The sequence below is a fragment of the Lichenostomus cassidix genome, chromosome 2 (genome assembly GCF_008360975.1).
Source record: "Lichenostomus cassidix isolate B80296 chromosome 2, HeHo_3.0, whole genome shotgun sequence".
NCBI classification, from domain to species: Eukaryota; Metazoa; Chordata; class Aves; order Passeriformes; family Meliphagidae; genus Lichenostomus; species Lichenostomus cassidix.
Window position 1 is genome coordinate 123590605 of NC_139482.1, and position 19062 is coordinate 123609666.

General features: G+C 40.4%; 2 protein-coding genes across 2 annotated transcripts; both read right to left on the reverse strand.

Moving 5' to 3' along the window:
* Positions 1–324: 324 nt before the first annotated feature.
* LOC146442171 (myelin P2 protein-like) lies at positions 325–4474 on the reverse strand. The gene is made up of 4 exons (XM_085053105.1): positions 4262–4474; positions 2546–2718; positions 2182–2283; positions 325–579 (listed from the first exon to the last, which is right to left on the reverse strand). Exons 1-4 carry the CDS (start codon positions 4332–4334, stop codon positions 529–531), a joined length of 399 nt encoding a protein of 132 aa, XP_084909231.1. The 5' UTR covers positions 4335–4474; the 3' UTR covers positions 325–528.
* Positions 4475–9907: 5433 nt separating this feature from the next.
* LOC146442172 (fatty acid-binding protein, adipocyte) lies at positions 9908–13342 on the reverse strand. The gene is made up of 4 exons (XM_085053103.1): positions 13186–13342; positions 11766–11938; positions 11436–11537; positions 9908–10140 (listed from the first exon to the last, which is right to left on the reverse strand). Exons 1-4 carry the CDS (start codon positions 13256–13258, stop codon positions 10090–10092), a joined length of 399 nt encoding a protein of 132 aa, XP_084909229.1. The 5' UTR covers positions 13259–13342; the 3' UTR covers positions 9908–10089.
* Positions 13343–19062: the final 5720 nt, after the last annotated feature.

The following is a 19062-nucleotide window of genomic DNA, read 5'->3' on the forward strand; positions in this document are numbered from 1 at the left end:
TGGGAATGAGTATGAAACAATGATGTGCTAAGACTATAAAGCTACAATGATAAATCATACTGAAAGTGAAAAATTCTGGTGGTAAAGATAATTTTCCCTATAGGAGCTATTCAGCAATAAAATCTTTTGCAGGAAAGGAATATTGAGTCCAGGAGATGATATTTTTTACACATGTCAAAGAAGAAGTGTTAGTCAGATATGGATTACTTGTGTTTCACCATTTTACTCAGAAATAGTCTGACCTTCTGTACAGACACTATTAATAGAAAACATAGTGCCAATCAAGAAAGAAAATGTAAGTCATTCATGTGGAGCCAAACACTCTGTTTTCTGTGTTGAGATGCTTTTATTAGATAACCACAATATTTTGGATTAGTTACACTATGGCTCTGAAATATCAAATTACAGTGTCGTCGTTTTCCCAATAAAAGGAAATAAAATAAAGAAGCACAGTGCATGAGGCTTTGGTCACCGAACTAAGCTGAGTTTTTAGAACCAGTTCTGGTCCAGTGCAGAGAGGGAACTTCTTCACACTCTTTCATAAACTCTAGTGCAGACAACCCCTTTCATGGCATATTCCTAAGGCATAAAGGAAAATATTAATGTAAACCTCTTGCTGACAGCAGGTGTGTCTGCTGCAGTAACCTCTGAAGTCAATGAAAATCCAGATGTCATGTTTTATATCTCTACATATTTACAGAACTTTTAGAGCAAACAGCAAAGCTATTTTTATATTGCAAATAGAGTTGCTTCTATTTTAACAGCTTTAAACTTCATTAAGTGGCATTTAATGACAAAGAGATTTCAAAATTAAGCTCAGCTTCCACAAACAAATTTACCTTCCCTGGTATTGTTGCTGGCATGTCAGAAATGTTAGCCCCACCAGGTATTTACACCATGGTCCACCAACACTTTCAAATTTTCAAAGTAGAGGGGTTTTTTGAGTAGAAGAAGTAGCCTGTGTACTTCATAAGTCAGTCTTCTGGCCTAAAAAACTTTGCACTTCTGAGTCACAAAATATTTCTCTTGACCCTCTCACCCCAGTGGCCTTCAGTGGCTGCTGATGACTCACAGCCATAGGATGCATGAGGCAAAGGTGACGGGATGTTAAAAAAATACTTCTTTCGCCTGAAAAAGATGAGGACTCCTCTACAACCCTGTGTGAGACAAGGGGCAGAGAGCAGGACACCAGCAGAAGAGGGACCTTACCTCTCTGCTTTATGGAGAGGGTTTAAAAATTAGAAAAAAACTTACACAGAAATGCAGCCATGAGGAGATGCAAAAGCAAATCACACTTCCTACCTAAAGGGAAGCTTCAAGTGAGCTGGAGATGGAACTTTTACAAGGGCATGTAGTGACAGGACAAGGGGGAATGGCTTTACACATAGAGAGGGTAGGTTTGGATTAGATATTAGGAATAATTTTTTTACTAGGAAGATGGTGAGGTACTGGAACAGGTTTTCCAGAGAAGGGATGAATGCCCCATCACTGGAAATGTTCAAGGCCAGACTGGATGGGGTTTTGGGTGACCTGATCTAGTGGAAGGTGTACCTGTTCGTGACAGTGGGTTGGAACCAGATGATTTCTAAGGTTCATTTCAACCCAAACCATTCTATGATTCTATGTGTGAGAATTTAAAACAAAACACAGTCAGAACAAGCTAACATGTAAAGGTGTAATGCTGCTTATTTCAAACAAGTTGCCAAAATTAGTTTGACTCCACTCTTTAAAAACTTTAATGAACAAAGGGAAATCTTAATTTTAATAGTGACCTATATAACTAGGGTCCCTAAAATGTGTTATCTCCCTGGCTTGGTCAAGATAGGAAAAAAGAAAGAGCTGTTCCAGGGACAGCAGTACCCAGCTTTAAGGTTTTGTTCACGTTTTGCACGTTTCTCTTATTTTTAAACCTTATTCCTTTTTAGAAGGATAATGTTGAGAGCAGTAAAATATGCTGTCAATTTATGGCAGCTCTGCCAATATAGTCACTTTAAAGACAAGTTACTATATGGAACAATATTTATTTCCTTTCAGCTTGTTTTCTAAGCTTGGTTCCCTTTCCTATCGTTTAAATTTATCTCATAATTCAAGGAGTAAGCAAAAATTGATAGTCTGTTTAGACAGAAATGTACTGAAAGCTGCATCCTTCTGACCTTTATCAGCATACCACCACCATCTTACCACCACCATCTTTCCATCAACGAGTCTTCTCTTTATCGTGGTCTCTTTGCCATTCCACTTCTGCACTTGCACCAATGACCCTTTCTCCAAGGTTACAACACTCTGCAAAGTCCAAGAGAAGAGTTTCAATCAATCTTCAGTCTGAGCTTTGCAGATTAGAGTAGCAATTCACATTCAGCAAGATACATGCTCTTGGATAATGACATACTCAGTAACATTATATTCAGCCCCATACTGTTTCTTCTTTCAGTACTTTCTTTAAATAGTTTGGAAAACTTGAGGTGCACTAAGGGAGTAGGTAAAATTTCTCCGGGTGTTCTTCTAGGAGATGTTCAGACTCCTCAAAGATCATAAGCCCCCTTACCTTGACTTTCCGGTCATCTGCTGTTGTTTCATCAAACTGTTGGCCCAGTTTGAAGGAGATGGTTGTATTTTTGAAGGTGCTTTCAGTCCTGATGGTCACTATGTCCCCTTTCATACTGATGATCACATCAGGCCTTGCCAGGCCACCTAGTTTCCGGGTAGCTAAGCCCACTCCTAGAAATCAGAAACACAACAATCATTATATTCTAGAAGAAAGAAACTCAGTATCCTCTCATGATTCTTCCATGGAAGAATAAGGAAGACTTTCTTCTTGAATACTTCAATGCCAGATTTAAAAGAAACACTAATTATAAATTTATTGAGACACTACTGAGACAGAGGTAGAAATGGGGACCTCAGCATTCAGGGGCTGAGGCAGCCCCATCTGATGGAGTGCACCTTCAGCAAGAAGTAAAAGTATACACAATTATAGATCTGTTCATGTTTAGCTAAGAAGAAACATAGTTTGTTACAAATCTGCATGGATTTTGTAAAGATGAAATAGGTAGAAAAATTCAGAGGAGGAGTCTGTTTCTCATAAAAACGTGTAAAAATCCTTCTTAAAAATCCTTGATGAATTTGAGAATTTGCACCCTTGTTAATAGTTACAAGGAAGACATTGGATACTGAACTCCAATATGCTTGTGCTTGTTCATTAAAACATACTGAAGACTGGGTAATTTCTAAGTTGCTATTAACATCCCTTAAGATCTTACATCTGAACCTCAGTGAAAAATACAAGTATGAAGTATAAAAAATGTCAATGTGTAAGAATTAAGAGCTGTAAAGAGCTTCCTGGAAAATCCCGTGCCAAAAGCCTTTTGTATTGCCTTGTTCTTTCCAGTCCAATTCATTGTCTACAGGTTGTGAGGCTTGGGGCAAGTAGGAATGAAGCCACTGGTGATATATCACTGCTTTGTAAAGCAGAAAGGGGATAGCTGTAGTTAGTGCCTTTGTTAATGCTCATGCCATGCTCAGATGAAAAGATCTGTACAAATGGGTATAAAGTTGTCTGCAAAGTATAACACTATTTACAGTAATTATTCCGTACTAAACAATTCCATTCAGATGTTCAGAAAAATATCTGCAGCTGGACTTTCATCCCACGTTCACTCTGGTTAATTAATTAACTGCAAATCTTTTGCTATTCAGTCTAACATTTCAAATAAATAGAATCAGTGAATCATTTATATAGCAAAAGCAATGCAGTAGCTGACTCTCTGTGCACTTGCTATGTAGGAATGAAGCCAGCATTAAAATGAAAAACAATGCCCAATTTATTACATTCCTGGCATTCTTCAGTAACAGATAGATTCATTCATAGTATTTAGATGTCTGAAGCTAACGTGTCATGAGACATCAGCTCCATTATATACTGTAAATTATCCTAAGTCACGAGTTTAATGGTGCAATCAAGAGGAACATAAAAAAATCTCCAGCTCCATAGATTACTCTCATGACAGCAAAACAAATTAGATCAGTTCAGATCACTTAGACAGAAGTAGATTTATTATAGTGATTCATCACCTACCTTTTCCAATTTAGATGGTAAAGAAAAGAATTAAAATATGACATAGAAGTAATTAAGTGCTTTTTTGGCCAGAAAGGAGGCACTATCCATGAGCAAAGCATTCCCAAAGGAAACTTACTAACAAAAAAAAAAAAAAAAAAAAATCAACAACCAACAAACAAAACCCAAACGCAGAACATTTCTTACCCAATTCTTTCATATAGTCATCAAAATTTTCGCTGGAGATGAGCTTCCAGGTTCCCACAAATCGGTTACACATCGTACAGGCTTTGTGAGGCGCTGGTCCTGCAGAGACAGGCAGTGGCCACAGCAGCTCTTGGTGACAGTCCGAGAGATTGTGTGCCCAGCTCGGGTTCAGTGGTCTCCCTTTAAAGAGGTGCAGTCCCTGTGGCAGTCGGGATGGGCCAATAGAGGAGGCAGTACCAGGCGAGACAATGTGCACCTTGTCCAAGGCAGCCGTGCCAGTACCAAGGCTCTGGGTGACGCCTGCCCTGGCTCCCTCCTCTGAGTGCAGCAGGACATGAGAGGCACAGGGGATGGGGATGGGGCTGGGACGTTCCTGCTGCACCCACAGGGCACACTGCAGTGGGGTGTCAGCAACACAGAGACAAGTACAGCAGCACTGCAGCCTTATAAAACCCAGCTCTGACTGTCTCCCAGTGTCACTCTCCTGCTATCACTATGTAGAATAGAAATCTATAACAACCATCTCATCCAGCTGCCTAACCAGTCCAGGGCTGACCAAAAGTTTAGGCACCTTGTTAAGGGCATTGTTCAAATACCTCTAAAACACTGGCGGGCCTGGGGCTTTGACCACCTCTCTATGGAGTTTGGCTTCCAGTCTTCCAGTGTTTGACCACTCTCCCACTAAAGAAATGCTTCCTAATGACAAATCTGAACCTCCCTTGACACAGCTTTGAACCATTGCTGCACATCCTATCACTGGATACCAGAGAGAAGAGATCAGCACCTCCTTTTCCACTTCTCCTCAGGAAGCTGTAGAGTGTTACCACTGTTGCCATCTGTGTGCTAGTCAGATAAATCAAAGCCACGTGGATTTTGTGAAGGAACTGTCAAAAATATCATGTGCAAAGCTGTCTGGGGGGAGGGGGTTTGGGGTTTACTTTCATGATCCATCCTGGAAAGGGTCTGTATCATTTATCATTTAAAGGCAGAACTGAGTTATACTGTTCTGTTTTCTCCCTTTACACCAGAGAAATTATTCCAAGCTGTGTGTTCTTCCCTGCATGTATCCCAGGCAGGATCACAAAAAGAAGAAGCAGCCAACATTCACTGGCTCCCTTTTACATCCAGGCATATTCAGAAGGTCAGTACCTCAGAGGAGATCAGCTCTTGTGCTTGACAGTGGATGGCATGAAAAGAGGCCGAGTCATTAAAGTGCATATTCTTTGTTCAAAGTCACTCAGTGAGAGGCAAGAAGCTTTTCTGACTTGGGAGGAGGGTATATTCTGCTCTCTTTTTGTGTTTCGGCATATGGATAGTTGGTCTGCTCTAAAGGGAAGATTTAAACCAGCACAATCATGTAAGGCATTGCACTCAAATATGTTCTACAATTGTCAGATTTTCTCATGTTTCCCTGCTCCCTTGAAGAGGTCCCATGACCTTCTTAGGTCTATGTCTTGCTTGTACTGAAGGAACTGGACCCAGCATTCCAGCTGTGGCCTGATCAGTGCTGAGTAGAGGGGAAGGATTATCTCCCTCAACCTCAAACACTCCTAATGCAGCCCAGGACACCACTCATCCTTTGCTGCCAACACATGTTCCTGGTTCATATTCAGCTTGCTGTACACGAGGACAGCCAGAACCTTTTCTGCCAAGCCAAAATTGAAAGATTGAAAAATCTGAGTTTTTCAACATTCAAAACCGGTTTTTTTCATAAGTCCACATTAGAACTATTGTCTTATGGTTAGTAAAAAACAGACACAAAGAACAAATCCATGAACCACAAGTGTATGTGACAGACAGGAATTCAATGTGTTGTGATTCAAGACATGTCAAGCTATCTGAAACTATTTAGTGCAAAACCACATCAGATGTAATTCTGTCCTTCCCTTTCCTAAACCATCTTTCTGGAGAAAATTATTGCTTGCTACACGTAAATGTTAGAGGCTTCTTTCTGACTTGGTTGAACAATAGTTACCTGTTTGCCTTTTTTATATGATTATAATTTCTGGGTTATGGCACCTATAAATCTGGAGTGATTGAAAACAAACACAAGGCAAAGAACTCCTCCTCCACCACAGCAGGAAGCAGATGCTGTGTAATACATAAAGAAATGTCAGTCTTTGAAGGTGTTGTCCACACAAAACTCTTCTAAAGCAGAGATGCATTGTATCACATTTTGTGTAAAGAATAGTTAGGTCTTTTATCCAGTCTCTGGAAATCAGAAAACTCCTCCTAAATGAAATTATCCATTATTTCTCAAGAAATAATATTAAAATATTCTACCGTTGCTCCTCAGGCATTCTTTGTTCTTTTATTTAATTGTCTTGTCCACATAAAGGCACTTTAACAAGACAAGGCTGGTGCCTTTGGGAAATAAAAGATGATTGGGATGTTGTAAAATCAGACCCAAAGAAATTCAAGAAGAGCAAATTAGTCAGAATAGAACAGCTACACTGCAGTACCAGTAACCTTAAGAACAAAACTAACAGAGAATTATTTATTCAGACAAAACCCCAGTCTTAAGCAGTCTCAAACAATGTTGACATTGCTACCATCTATCTCTTTGTCACTAAGAAAAATCAGTACTTTCATTTGAAGGACACAGTTTAGAAAGAACAAGAGCAGGGAATTATATCTCAGTAGAACTAATTGTGGAAACCAAGCTTTTCTTCAAGTTTAAAGGGCAAAAAAGTGTCAAGGACTGGGAGTACATATGATAAGGGGTAGCCTTGATTCCCTATTTTTGCTTATGGTTGGTGTAAAACAGGATATGAAATCATTAAACTTGGAGATTGTGAAGCAGCACAAGAGATAAAGTTAAAACTCGATAGAAATGAGGAACTAAAAATTCAGACATTATTTAGAAATAAAGATACTATTTAAAGAAATACAAAAAGTAAATTTATGTGAATTTCTCTAAAAGAAAGATGATCTGGGCAAATTTAGGGCCAAAAAAAGTCTAAATAAATTCCCAGGAGAGCAACAAAGAAAACAAAAATAAAAGGGGAGAACAGAGGTCGGAGAGGAACTTGCTGTGAGGACACCAAGGATATTTTAGCACTGCTTCTGTGAAGCTGAAAGATCAACTCTGAACATGGGGCCAGCAGCCTGCCTCTTCCCAAAAGCTACATTGGAGGGTGCAAATAGCTTCTTGTCTCCTTAGCTAGAGCATCCTACAAGACCAGACCAGGACAGGTGGGCTCAGGCTGAGTCCAGACTGCACTGCACACAAGGGACTTGACTGGCCAGGACACAAAAGTCCTTCAAGTTCTTTCCAGTGGAAACAAATAGTTAAAAGAAAAGGAGAAGAACAATTGAATGGTCAATGCTTTTCATCTTTCTCCTGAACTGCTAAAAATCTGTGGGTGTGAATGGCCTTTCCTTCTTATTGTTCAAGAAACCTGTAAAGGACTAGTGAGTGAATTTGGTAAGGGGCAGAGATCTCCTCCTGTCAGCACTCAAGGCGTGTGCTGTGATAAGTGTGCTGCCCATGGCTTTCTAGGGGTTTAGTGAGATCCTTCTTTGGCAGAAAGGGAGGCTCTGGGGTGGTTACTGATTTTTGGAGAATAGCTCAGCACAACAGAATAGAGAGGGAGACCTGTGCTGCTCTGCAGGTAAGGACAAGACACTGCTCTGACTTTAGCCCTTAGAAATGTGTGCTCTCACCTCCATCCAGGTCTGAGAGCACACACCTTTTCTTGCCAGAGAGGAATCACCTCCCTTTATTCAAGCAGTCACTAGACTGCTGCCTTTTTTTTAGACAATAAATTTTGGCCTTCTTCAGAGAATGAATTCCAAACATGTTCATATCCTAAGAAAAGCATCACTAATACCTTGTTGTTGTGCCATCCCTGTTCAAGTTTGTGGATAGAATGTCACTTTATTGAAATTTCCAAATATTGAAGTTTTAAGTGTCTTGATTCATTCATAAAGTTTGTAGTCATTCACCAGGTACTAAAATAAATGCTTTTAGAAGAGATTACCATTTCTTGAAATATTAGGCCGTGAATGTTAGAATTGTAACTGCTGGCTACATTAAGAATGTAAGATTTCTGGAAAATAAAGTCTATATATAGTCTAAAGCTATATGATTTTTGGAATATGTGAATTTTACCTCTGAGACATTGTATTTCCAAATCTGTGGATGATGGAATATATTTAACTATGGGCTGATATTTAATGTCTAAATGTAGTTTATTTAAGTGAATGTTTCTGCTTCTTACAACCATCACTCTCATATAGATTTTCTACCATTAAACTGTAGTTGTATCCTAACTCTCATAAATAAGTTTGGTTTTGTTAAGTGCTAAGTAGATTTAGTACTGTGTATATGGGGTACTCTGAAGCGTTCTCTAAGTTGGTGAGATTTCACAAGAAATGAAGCCAAGATTAAAACAGAGGAGCTGTTTGTTCATGGCTTTTTAAACATTTTCTGCAGAATTTACTGATAGTCTTTGGAATTGCTTTTAAATGACTCCTCAGCTCTTGTAGAATGTAAAAATCCTTCCTTTTTCCCTCTCCGGTTGTAAAAATAGTGGCAGAACTTGGGAACAATCTGAGTTATGCAGAGGAAAGTTCAAGTGTATGAGAGGTCTCTGCTGCTAGTACTAGGGACTCAGCACCATCACCTCTGACAGCTGACTTCAGGAATGTCAGGAATACATGGAATTTGGTTCACAGATCTTAATCGCTTGAGATAAGGTCATTTCCCCATTTAATGGTTAAGGCATATATTTTTATCCTTATTGTCCAGGTTTTCCCTAGAAATCTCAATTGTTCTTTTGTCCTCAATTTAAGTGCTCCTGGGTGCAGAAATCATGGCTTCTGTAAATGATAAGTTTTGAAATAGGAGACCAGGCCTATGGGTAGTAAAGGATGGTAGTTCAAAAATAAGCAGTTGAAAAAAACATGGTGTCAGAGGGCTTTGCATGTGGAAAGGCTCATGTTCCCAAAACTGATAAAGCCTTATGAGTTAGGAGAAAATGCATGTAGGTAATAAAGGAGGTTGTACCACTAGCACACTTGTACAGGCTGTTGGAAAACTTGAGTATTTTTTAAGCTATGTATGATTCTTAATTCAATGCTTTTTGCCTATCTAGGACAAAATGAGATGTTCAAGACAGGCACATTGTCAAAATAATCACAGGTGAAAGCTTCAACAGCTATAATTTCACACTTGGGGTGGAAAAGGACAAGATCAAGGCACTTCAAATGGCCCCTGGGTTTAAAATGGTCTGCATTTGTGCACAGAGGAGGTGCCTGGTACCCTGCTCATGTTTGGAAGCCAGCACTGGGCATCCACTCTAATTATCCTCCTCCCTGTTCTGGGAAAAACAACCTCCACTTGAAGCTGAGAAGAGCAGCCCCGTTATTCCCCTAGCTGTGCACAAGACTCCTTGCAGTGGGTTGCCTACACACAGCCCTCACCAGAGGATGTTTCTGTGTTCAGGTGTGCATCTGTCACTGTCACACAAGTGCCACTCACTGGACTGCTTCTGATGCTCTCTCTGCAGGGAGATCACATTGCTGGGTGTGGTATTGGATCTCACAGGATGAGCATCTCATAGGATGCTTTCCTGCACAGCATTCCTTCCCTCGCTGCATCCCCCCAAGCCCCTTCCTGACAAACTCCAGCACAAGCACACATTGTAGAAAGCAGAACATTTTATTGACTAGGCACAACAAATTAGAATAACTGCGTGTAACTGCTTTGGGATATATCTGAAAAAAGTACAGTTCTCTTTAAAACAGATCTGTGGAGCTTTTCTCCTTTGGTTAAGTTGTTTTACTCCAGCTTTAAGCATTCATCCTGTGTGAAGGTGGCTTCTTCATGCTTTTTCATAAACCCTTTTGCAGGAAACATTATTCATGGTGCATTCCTGGAAAGAAAAGGTAATTCAATCAGCTTTTAACTCTCACTAAATATTTGTTATTCAGAAGGTAGAGAATTACTTATCTACTGAGAACCAGTTAAAGAAAAATTTGCTTTTCTCCTCCTCTAAAGGCAATTGCCAAAAGAGTGAAACTCAGTTTTGAGACCTTCAGCAACAGAAGTCTAAAAAACAAGCACAGGAGTGACATTTTCAAGAACTGCTCCAGCAACCCCCAGGAATTTCTAATCTTTACTAAAAATCTCAAAAGAAGGCTCCTAGGACTTCTGTGGATGCTGACTGCACCGTGGAGCTGGGCATTAACCTTTTTTTCTTTCACCTTTTGCAGCTGTGACTTGTGTTCTTCCCACACGTGTGCACAACACATGCACACACAGAGAGCTTTCAGACTTGCAGCTGCTAGTGTCAGCCTCTGCATGTTAGGCTCTGTCCTCATCTATCTTGCTGTTAGACCAAACTCTGTTTTTGTTCAATCTTTCTTAATGAAGTTGTTATTAAAAAGTCTTTCTATTTCTTCTCCTCTGGTCTCTATCCAAAGAAATTTAAATATTAAATTTATGGACATATTATTTTTCCCTAGGGGAGGGCAGAACTCTTCAGGAATTTTGTGTGTGTGTATTTTGCAGCATGTAGGAATCCCAGCTGCCTTTTATGAACATAGATTCAGTCCTATCCTAGATTCTTCAAAGTGTGTTTTCTAAAACTGTAGAGAAGAGCTGGGAAGCCCCAGACTGTAGGTGGGCCTTACTGGCACCAAGTCAAGCACAAAAGTCTCTGACCAGATAAAACCAACCAGCAGAGGTTGGACACAGGTTTCCTTTTTTGCTCTAATATATTATTAACACAGTTGTTTGTGATGCATAGCAGGGTTCCCACAGATGGCTGTTAAGCCTCTGCTGAAGATGAACAGGAGTATTCTGCATCAGCCTAGAATGGATGTATTTAACGTGAGCTTTGCTAATGCTTCCACTGTACTGTCTAGGACTTCGAGATTCTGATATATAAAAAATCTCCCTCATAGGGATGTTGAATTTTTTTCTTCCTACACTTTCCTAACCTTGTCTTGTTATGAATGGAGAATAGGCACCTCCACACCATTCCATAAGTTTAACAGCGCTTCAGTTTTAACCTACACTACAGATTCAATCAGAGAGATTTCTCACCAAGTGCACAGAGCCCTTTCAGATGCTTTCCCTCCCCATGTTTGAATGCAAAGTCATACATCAGCCAAACATGAATTCTTCACAATGAATTCAGTGGTTAAGTAACAAAAATGAACTCACCACCACCAGATTCCCATCCACCACTTTTCTCTTTATGATAGTCTCTTTTCCATCCCACTTCTGCACCTGGTTCAGCACACCATTGTCTAAGGTTATGACATTCTGCCAAAGTAAAAAAAAACAAAAAACAAAGTGTGGCTAATTCATCAGAGTGCTCTGGTGTGAACAGAAGACTCTCCAGGTCCAAAGAGCACTAAGGACAAAGCATCCATAGCAGTCCTACCTGTGGAGGCAGCATTCGTGGACTGGATGTCAAAATCACAACTCTGCCCTTCTGCCCTTGCATCCCTTTTGAGATATGTATTTGCAAAGTGCCATTTCCAGACTCACCTTTGTTTTTCTGTCATCTGCTGTGGTCTCATCAAACTCTTCACCCAGCTTGAAAGAGATCTCTGTATTTTTGAAAGTACTTTCTGTTTTGATAGTTATCACATCACCATTGATGCTGATAGTTACATTAGGCTTGGCCACACCAGCCATCTTCCTGGTAGCAAACCCCACACCTGTAAATAAGATAGGGCACTATGAAATTTTTATCTTTCCTCAATCATTTTCTCTTACGTGCTGGAAAAAAAACACAACAAAATCCTCAGGGCTTTTTCCCTTATTGCTTTCTGAGTGTTATTAGTTCTATGTTACACAGATTACTTTGTAAAATCTCACTTGGTACTGCTATAGACCAAGCTGGATGGGTTGATGTAAGGAAATTCTCTACCCTGTCATTGTCAAAATAATAAAAGCAATATTTTGAAGACTGAGATGATTTTAATGTCAAATATTTGCACATAGACTTGTTCATAATAACTCTGGTAGTTTGTTCTCTAACTGGTATGCTAATTGTGTCTAAATGTAAATAAGCAGATAAATATATGACAGTTTCCAAGCCACAAAAGCAACAAAACAAACAAGGGAAGACAAGCAAGCACTTTTTATATTTATCAGTCGGTGTGTTGAATATAAGGAAATGATTAAGAAATAGCTGGCAATGGTTATGTCCTGAGTAAAATCTGGAGTAAAGATTAGGAGTGCAAGAGTCTCACTCACTGAAAGCTGTCAGGATAAGTCACAGTAAGTATTTTACCCTTTAACTGCAAATAAACCCCCAGCTTTTTAGCACATACTAATTAAATCAGTGCAAGTTATCCCATGCTTCCCCCACACTAACAGAATGTTGAAGCCTTTTAAATCCCAGTTTTAATTCTAAGCAAGAAGTCTATACCTCTAGAGAAAAGTGTTACACATCAAATCTTTGCAAGTATCTGCATGAATCCACCGTGAATTTTCTTTGTAAAAATTCACTGGAGGCAGCTACAGAGTTACATTCACTGTAATAGCCATGACAATTAAGTGGTGTCCTAATCCAGTAGCAATATAAAGTTGTTTAGGTGTGTTGCTTATAGACATAAGAAAGCTTGCTGCTTTCTAGCATCACAACAATTTGCATGTCCAAGGATAAAAGCTAATTCACACAAAATATTGCAGTGATATGCTTTATCTCTATTTATAACACTGCTAATAAGGCATACATAGACGCAGCTTACCTGGAATTTTTTCTATCTATCAAAGTTTTTCTGCTTTATAGGAATTTAACATCGCTAATTCAAACAGACATATTCTCCAGTTTAAGACCACTTGATCAAAACAGTGCATTAACCCCCCCCCCTTGATAAACAGCCAGAAAAAGCAAGTAAAGAATAAAGTTAAAAGCTGACATTCCTTCCCTGTTCCAGATACAAGAACTTGATCTCACCCAGTTCTTTCATATAGTCCTCAAAGTTTTCGCTAGAAAGGAGCTTCCAGGTGCCCACAAAGTGGTCGCACATTTTGTCAGCCTTGATAGATGTCTTCCACAGGTTCAAACAGAAATGCAGGACAAGAGGATATTCTGAGCTCCAGGAGAAGAGGACTTATCTTTAAAAAGGAACCATGGCCACATGATGCTCTGGGATGACCAATGAAGACAGAGTCCCAGTGCCCAGTGTTTTTCTTCCTCCCCTACCCCTCCTTTGCCAGTAGGTCATAGTGCTATTATTCATATGCTCTTACTAGCACAAAGATCACCGTCTTGTTTTTTATTTAATTATTTTTGTCATTCAAGAACACTCTACCTTAGAGGCAAATAATTAAATCAAATTACCTTTCAGAATAAAAAGGTAAGCTCAAGCTCAACCCACAAAGGTTAATGTTCTCTCCCATACTCTTTCATTTCAGTCCACTATATGAAATGGACACAGCTCAGTTCCTAGACTTTCTGATCCAGAAGGCTCGTTGGAATCATTTAGCTTCCTTTCTGCACCCCTGCAGTCAGAAATTTCCTCCAGAGAAATACAGAATTGCAGGAAGAAGTGGACTTGGAGCACAAAGAGAGAATGCTGGGGTTATAGAAGGCTAAGGCAATAAAATCGCTTCCTTGATTGGGATCTCCTTGTCATTGCACCACCTGAATCAATTGAAAAATAGGTCTGTAATATACTTTTATGTAATGGAGAGGGAATGTGGGGCTCTGTGAAAAGAAAAGTAAAAAACCCAGAGAATTTGTCCCCCTTGCTTTTTGAAGAGCTATGTCCCAATGACTAACATTATGAGTAGTTACAGCATAAAGCTAGGCTCCAGTATCGACCCACCAAAGGTCCCTGAACAATTCATTTGTTTACTGTTTGTGCTGTTCAGGCATCAACTCACTAAAGGTCACTAGACACTTAATATGTTTTCTCTTAGTGCTGTTCAGGCATCAATCTGTTTGAGGCAAATTGTGTACAGGTCTGACATAATGAGATCCATCTTGACTGCTCATCTAAGCCCTGACATATGTCAGCTCACAAAAAACTATCAGAAAGTAGTCAAGCAAGTTCTTAAACCTTCCTTTGTCTGCAATGTACTATTCCAATGGCAAAAAGCAGCTAATAAGTGCATAGTCCAGCCCCTGCAATTCTCTTCATGTGGGTTTCCAGGAATCACTCTGCTTGTTGCTAGGCATCAAGTATTGTGGACTACATATTTTGTACTTGTTGCCTTCGTAAGTAACAATGCAGCAGAAAAGTTGTTTACATAGGATTGCAAGATCATAAGGATATTTGTAAGGGAAGTGAATTGAGGAGGTCTCCAGTGCATCCTTCCACTCAGGCAAGATCACCTCAGCTCACATCAGGCTGCTTAGAGCTGTGGGCTTTTGTGGATCAGAAAACTCCAAGGATGGAGCCAGTGCCATTTCCCTGGGCAACGCACACCCCTGCCCAGCTGTCCCCAGTGGCAAAGGCTGTCCTTATCTTCCTTTTGAACCTCTCTACTTTCAGATTTTTTTCACAGTTTCTCATCCCCCCACCATTCCCTGCCTGGCTCCAACTCCTTACTCACTTTCCTGCATGTGTTGAAGGCTGATTGTAAGCATTCCTAAAGCTTAAACAGGATGAACCACTTCAGTCTCACAGCCTCTCCTCACAGGGCAAGTGCTCCAGACTCCTAAGGATCCTGTTGAACTCATTCCAAAACTGGATGCAGTACTCTGGATACAGCCTAGTGAGTGCTGAGATGAGGGGAATAATCACTTCCATCAACCTACTGGCTGCACTTCTGAAGATACAGCCCAGGATGTTCTTGGCCCTTCTGATGCCAAGTCTCAGCTCACTGCCCACCAGGACCCTGAATGCCTTTTATGCAGGGCTTCTCTCTAGCCAGTGTGTTCCTGGCCTGGATTGCCGTGAGAGCTGAGCATATTTGTACATGTGTTGTTAGTTACCCTCTTGTGCCTTTAAGACGTCAGTCTACGGGGACTAGAATAGCTAATCTTAGATTTGGCCTATTCTTTTTGGAGGTTTTTTGTATACTCACTGACTTTGGCCTAATCTAAAAATAAATAAAACTATTCTAGTTATGAAGTGGCTGACAACTTCCTGGTTGGTTTTGTCAGAGTGTCACATGCTCAAGTGTTCTTTAAAAGGAAACTCTGAGTGTCCCTCAAGTTTGTGTCATAACCTTGAGGTATTTTTACATAGGATTATTGGCTTGAGAAACACTGTACTGTGTGTGAGCAGATGGTAAGAACATGAAAACTCAAATCCAGCAATTAAATGCTGAGAACTGAAAGTACCAGGTGAGGATTGTTGCAGTGGCCCAGATAGAAAGGATGCAATGTGGATGAACTCAGTTCCTGTTTGTACTTTTCTTGCCTTTTGGGAGCTGTTCTGTGTATCGCTTACTAGAATTAGAATTACTTTGTTTGGAGGAGAAATGGGGCTTTTGTTTTCAAAACTATAGTCTGGGAGAGGTAATTGGCCTTCCTTTGGTGTTAGCAGCTCTCTGCAATGCTTGTGATATTGGAATAGTTTTTGGGGGGAGTCAAAGCTCCTTTCCATGCAAATCAATTTGGAGCAGACACGTACACCCTCCCTAGGCAGTCAATTACTTGCACTTATTTAAAGCAAATCTGAGCTATTTGTAGATACATTGCAAATGTGATGACTCAAAAATGCAAGAAGAAAGGCAGCTTGTGGGTTGACTTACATGTTTACTTCAAAGAAAGCACTATCTGGGAGCATGCTTATGGCTCTCACTTGGAAAGTATCCTACCAATAGTATCCTTTCCCTCAGAGACACTTCCAGTAGCAGGAGATAAACTTGTGGCACTGATGTCATCAAACACAAATCATGCCTGCTCTCTGGGGCAAAGGCATACAACCTGCTGATAAAGACTGGAGTTTTTAATGGTCATGAAGAAATAAGTGAGGCTTCTGAGCCTGGAAGTTTAAGCAAGTGATTCATGTCACTTGCAGAAATGTCTTGACAGCAAGATCTGGGCAATCTGGCTAAACAGCCCTGTGGTTATTGGCACTGATGTGATCTAATACCATCAAAAACAAGGGCATCCTCGAAAGTGTAGAAACCTCCTTCAAAATAAGCAGAAATTTTGAGGAAACCACAGCAGGTAAGAGATAAACCAAGAAAAGGAAGCTGGTGAGGGTCCAGCACAGTGAGGAAATACTGGCAAAGGGAATTCATCTCAATCCTGATATGAACTGATGCAGCTCAAGTCTGCAAATAACAATGATGCACTGTCTGCAATGTGGTCTTGAGGTGCTGTGACCTTTGAGGGAGGGTAGTTCCTGATGCAGGAGATGCAGACGTGATCACAGATGACAGAATTCTGTGGCTCTGTGAAGTGGAATAGCAAAGCAGCAGCTGTGCAGGGGAAATCAGTAGATGGGAAGGCAGCAATGATGGGTAAAATCTTCCTCTGTGAGACAGACCAGTGGTGGAGATCTACTTGAGATAAACGGCTTTTCACAGAAATAAGTACAATAATAACCTCCCTTTGACTCTTTTGGGCTTGCCAGAGCAATGACGCTCTTCCACTGGAGTATGTAGGAAAAGAGGATGTTTATTCCTGTAGGGAAGATCTGCCACTTAGGAGACCTTTCAATTGAGAATTGTGCTAAACCTTCGCTGGTATTTTATGTAAGTATGGAATTGTCAAAGGGAAAACACATCTTACTCTCGAATGTGAAAACATAAGTTAACAGTTGCTAAACTACTAGCAACACTGCTTAAATGGAGGCTTCTTTTTTGAGTTCTTCTTTGCCCCAGAAGGGCAACAGAGTACAACTCTTTTGAGTGCTCTGGCTATCAAACTGGTGACTACCAATGAGCAGCAGTGTATTTTACTTATGCACTTGTCTCCATAGCTCTGTTACTTTCTGAATCAACAGCTGAAAAGGTGTGAAAAGGCATCCATGCTCAACTCCACGCCTGATGGTATTGGCAATGACTTCTGTTGAACAGTTCTTTAAAAGAAACATGGCCAGTAGAGGCACAGGTGGCAATATTCATAGTAAGAAAAAATATGCAAAAACTATAAAAATGGGGATTTTTCCTTAAGCAGGGAAGGAACTGTGGCTTTGATGCAAGCTTCTTGTTCAGGCACAGTAACACCTGTTGAGAAGATGGGCTACAACAGCCCTCATGTCAGGAATGAGGGGCCATGTCACACTGCCTGGTACTGCTGCACCTTAGATCAAGCAAAAGTATTAAGAAAAATTGCCTGGCTGGGTACCAGACTGGGAGTCTGTTCTAAGGCCCCAGGGTAGTTACAAGAAAGGTTATCTAATGCTGGAGAGCAGACAGGAGTAGGTAAAGGAAGGCCGTCTCTGCTTACCAAGTTGCTACTTTTATTTCTGTTTACTATCTGAAACAGGTGAATTGCCTTGTACTTCTGCTTAGTCACGAAAAGGTATGAATAAAGCTCCACTGCTCATAATGTGAGGCGTTGACTTTACAAAATACTGGCTTCTGTTGGATTGAAAGTTCAAGGGGCCAATAGGTTTTCAGTGTTATTTTTCTCTCTTTCAGGGAAGGAGGTGAACAGGAGAAAATGCAGGTCCTTTTCCCTGTGCTCAGTCCCCAGCTCCAAACTGATGCTCCCACGCTTGTGATTGTGGCTTCAGATCTCACTCAGAACTGAGGGTATTGTTGCAAATAGTCATTTCATTGAAGAAGTCAGATTTGCCAGCAACAGCAGAACTGTTGTTTCCTTAAGTGGCCATTGGCACCACTCTACCCAGTCACACTGCTGGGCTGTGACATTTGGACACCCCAGGCTGATGCACCCCAGAACCTGGTGTTTTACTTTTTGTGATTCTGGGTTCTTTTATTTCCTCCTGAACTTTAGCCCAGCCGATGAGTCTCCACATCCTTCAACAGGTTTCCGGAAAGCAGGACCATGAAAATGAAAACATTTTTAAGGTGTTTCTGAAACACTAAGCTAAGGTTGCGGTAAAGCTTTTAAGAACAGAAATGAAATCTCATAACTTTGAGGCATAGTAAGATCAAGCCCCAAACAAAACCTGGTGGTTGACTCCATTAATTTGCAATTAAAATATGCATAATTATGTTTTCTGAACTTGCTTTAAAGATGAAGAAAAAAATGCAGGTATGTCTGGAGGGAACAGCAAACCTCTGGACCCTTGCCTTCTCCTGAGAGACAGATGAAATTCTGGCTTTTCTCAGCAGATGGCATGGCAATAATACATGCTCTCAAACATCTGTGGCTCATACCAGGTGAGTGCTATTCCTGAGGAAAACCTGGACTTCTCAAACTCTCCTCTAACATGTAAGTCACTCATTCCTGGAGCAAGCAGTTGGCAGTCTGAATGCCATGAATTGCAGGGAGTGAGTTGAAAGGAATATCAGAATATCAGAAAAGTAAGAAAGGAGGAGTACTTGCACATTGAGTTTGTTGTTTTATTTCATCACAATGAGAAGAAATGAAGGTACACTAGCTCCTACAGACATGCAGGTGATAGGCTTCCAGAACATAATGCTGACATTTCTTGACCAGAATATTCAAAATGTCAGAGGTCCACCTCATATGCTGTATTCAGCAAATGCCATAGTGAGATTAGTGATAAATTGAACTTTATGACTTAGGAAGGTTTATATGAGAGATGATCTGGATTTGCTGGCTATAATGTAGGCACTGTAGATGCTTCATGTTTCTCACTACCTATGGATTTCCCTGATAACAAATTTAAGGTTGTCTAAAATTTCTGATGTTTAAATCTGTCCAACTCTTTTGTACGTATTGTACAAATCTTGCATCTAACATCAGGGCTTCTGCTCTTGAGGGTGAACAATG

What these genes read in the sequence shown, in the direction of transcription:
- LOC146442171 (XM_085053105.1), bottom strand. Translation starts at nt 4,334, where the DNA reads ATGTGTAACCGATTTGTGGGAACCTGGAAGCTCATCTCCAGCGAAAAT. An exon ending in TGACTATATGAAAGAATTGG is followed by an intron (nt 2,719 to 4,261) that starts GTAAGAAATGTT and finishes TCTGATTTCTAG; the next exon opens with GAGTGGGCTTAGCTACCCGG. An exon ending in CAGATGACCGGAAAGTCAAG is followed by an intron (nt 2,284 to 2,545) that starts GTAAGGGGGCTT and finishes TGGACTTTGCAG; the next exon opens with AGTGTTGTAACCTTGGAGAA.
- LOC146442172 (XM_085053103.1), bottom strand. Translation starts at nt 13,258, where the DNA reads ATGTGCGACCACTTTGTGGGCACCTGGAAGCTCCTTTCTAGCGAAAAC. An exon ending in CAGATGACAGAAAAACAAAG is followed by an intron (nt 11,538 to 11,765) that starts GTGAGTCTGGAA and finishes TTACTTTGGCAG; the next exon opens with AATGTCATAACCTTAGACAA. An exon ending in TGGATGGGAATCTGGTGGTG is followed by an intron (nt 10,141 to 11,435) that starts GTGAGTTCATTT and finishes TTTTCTTTCCAG; the next exon opens with GAATGCACCATGAATAATGT.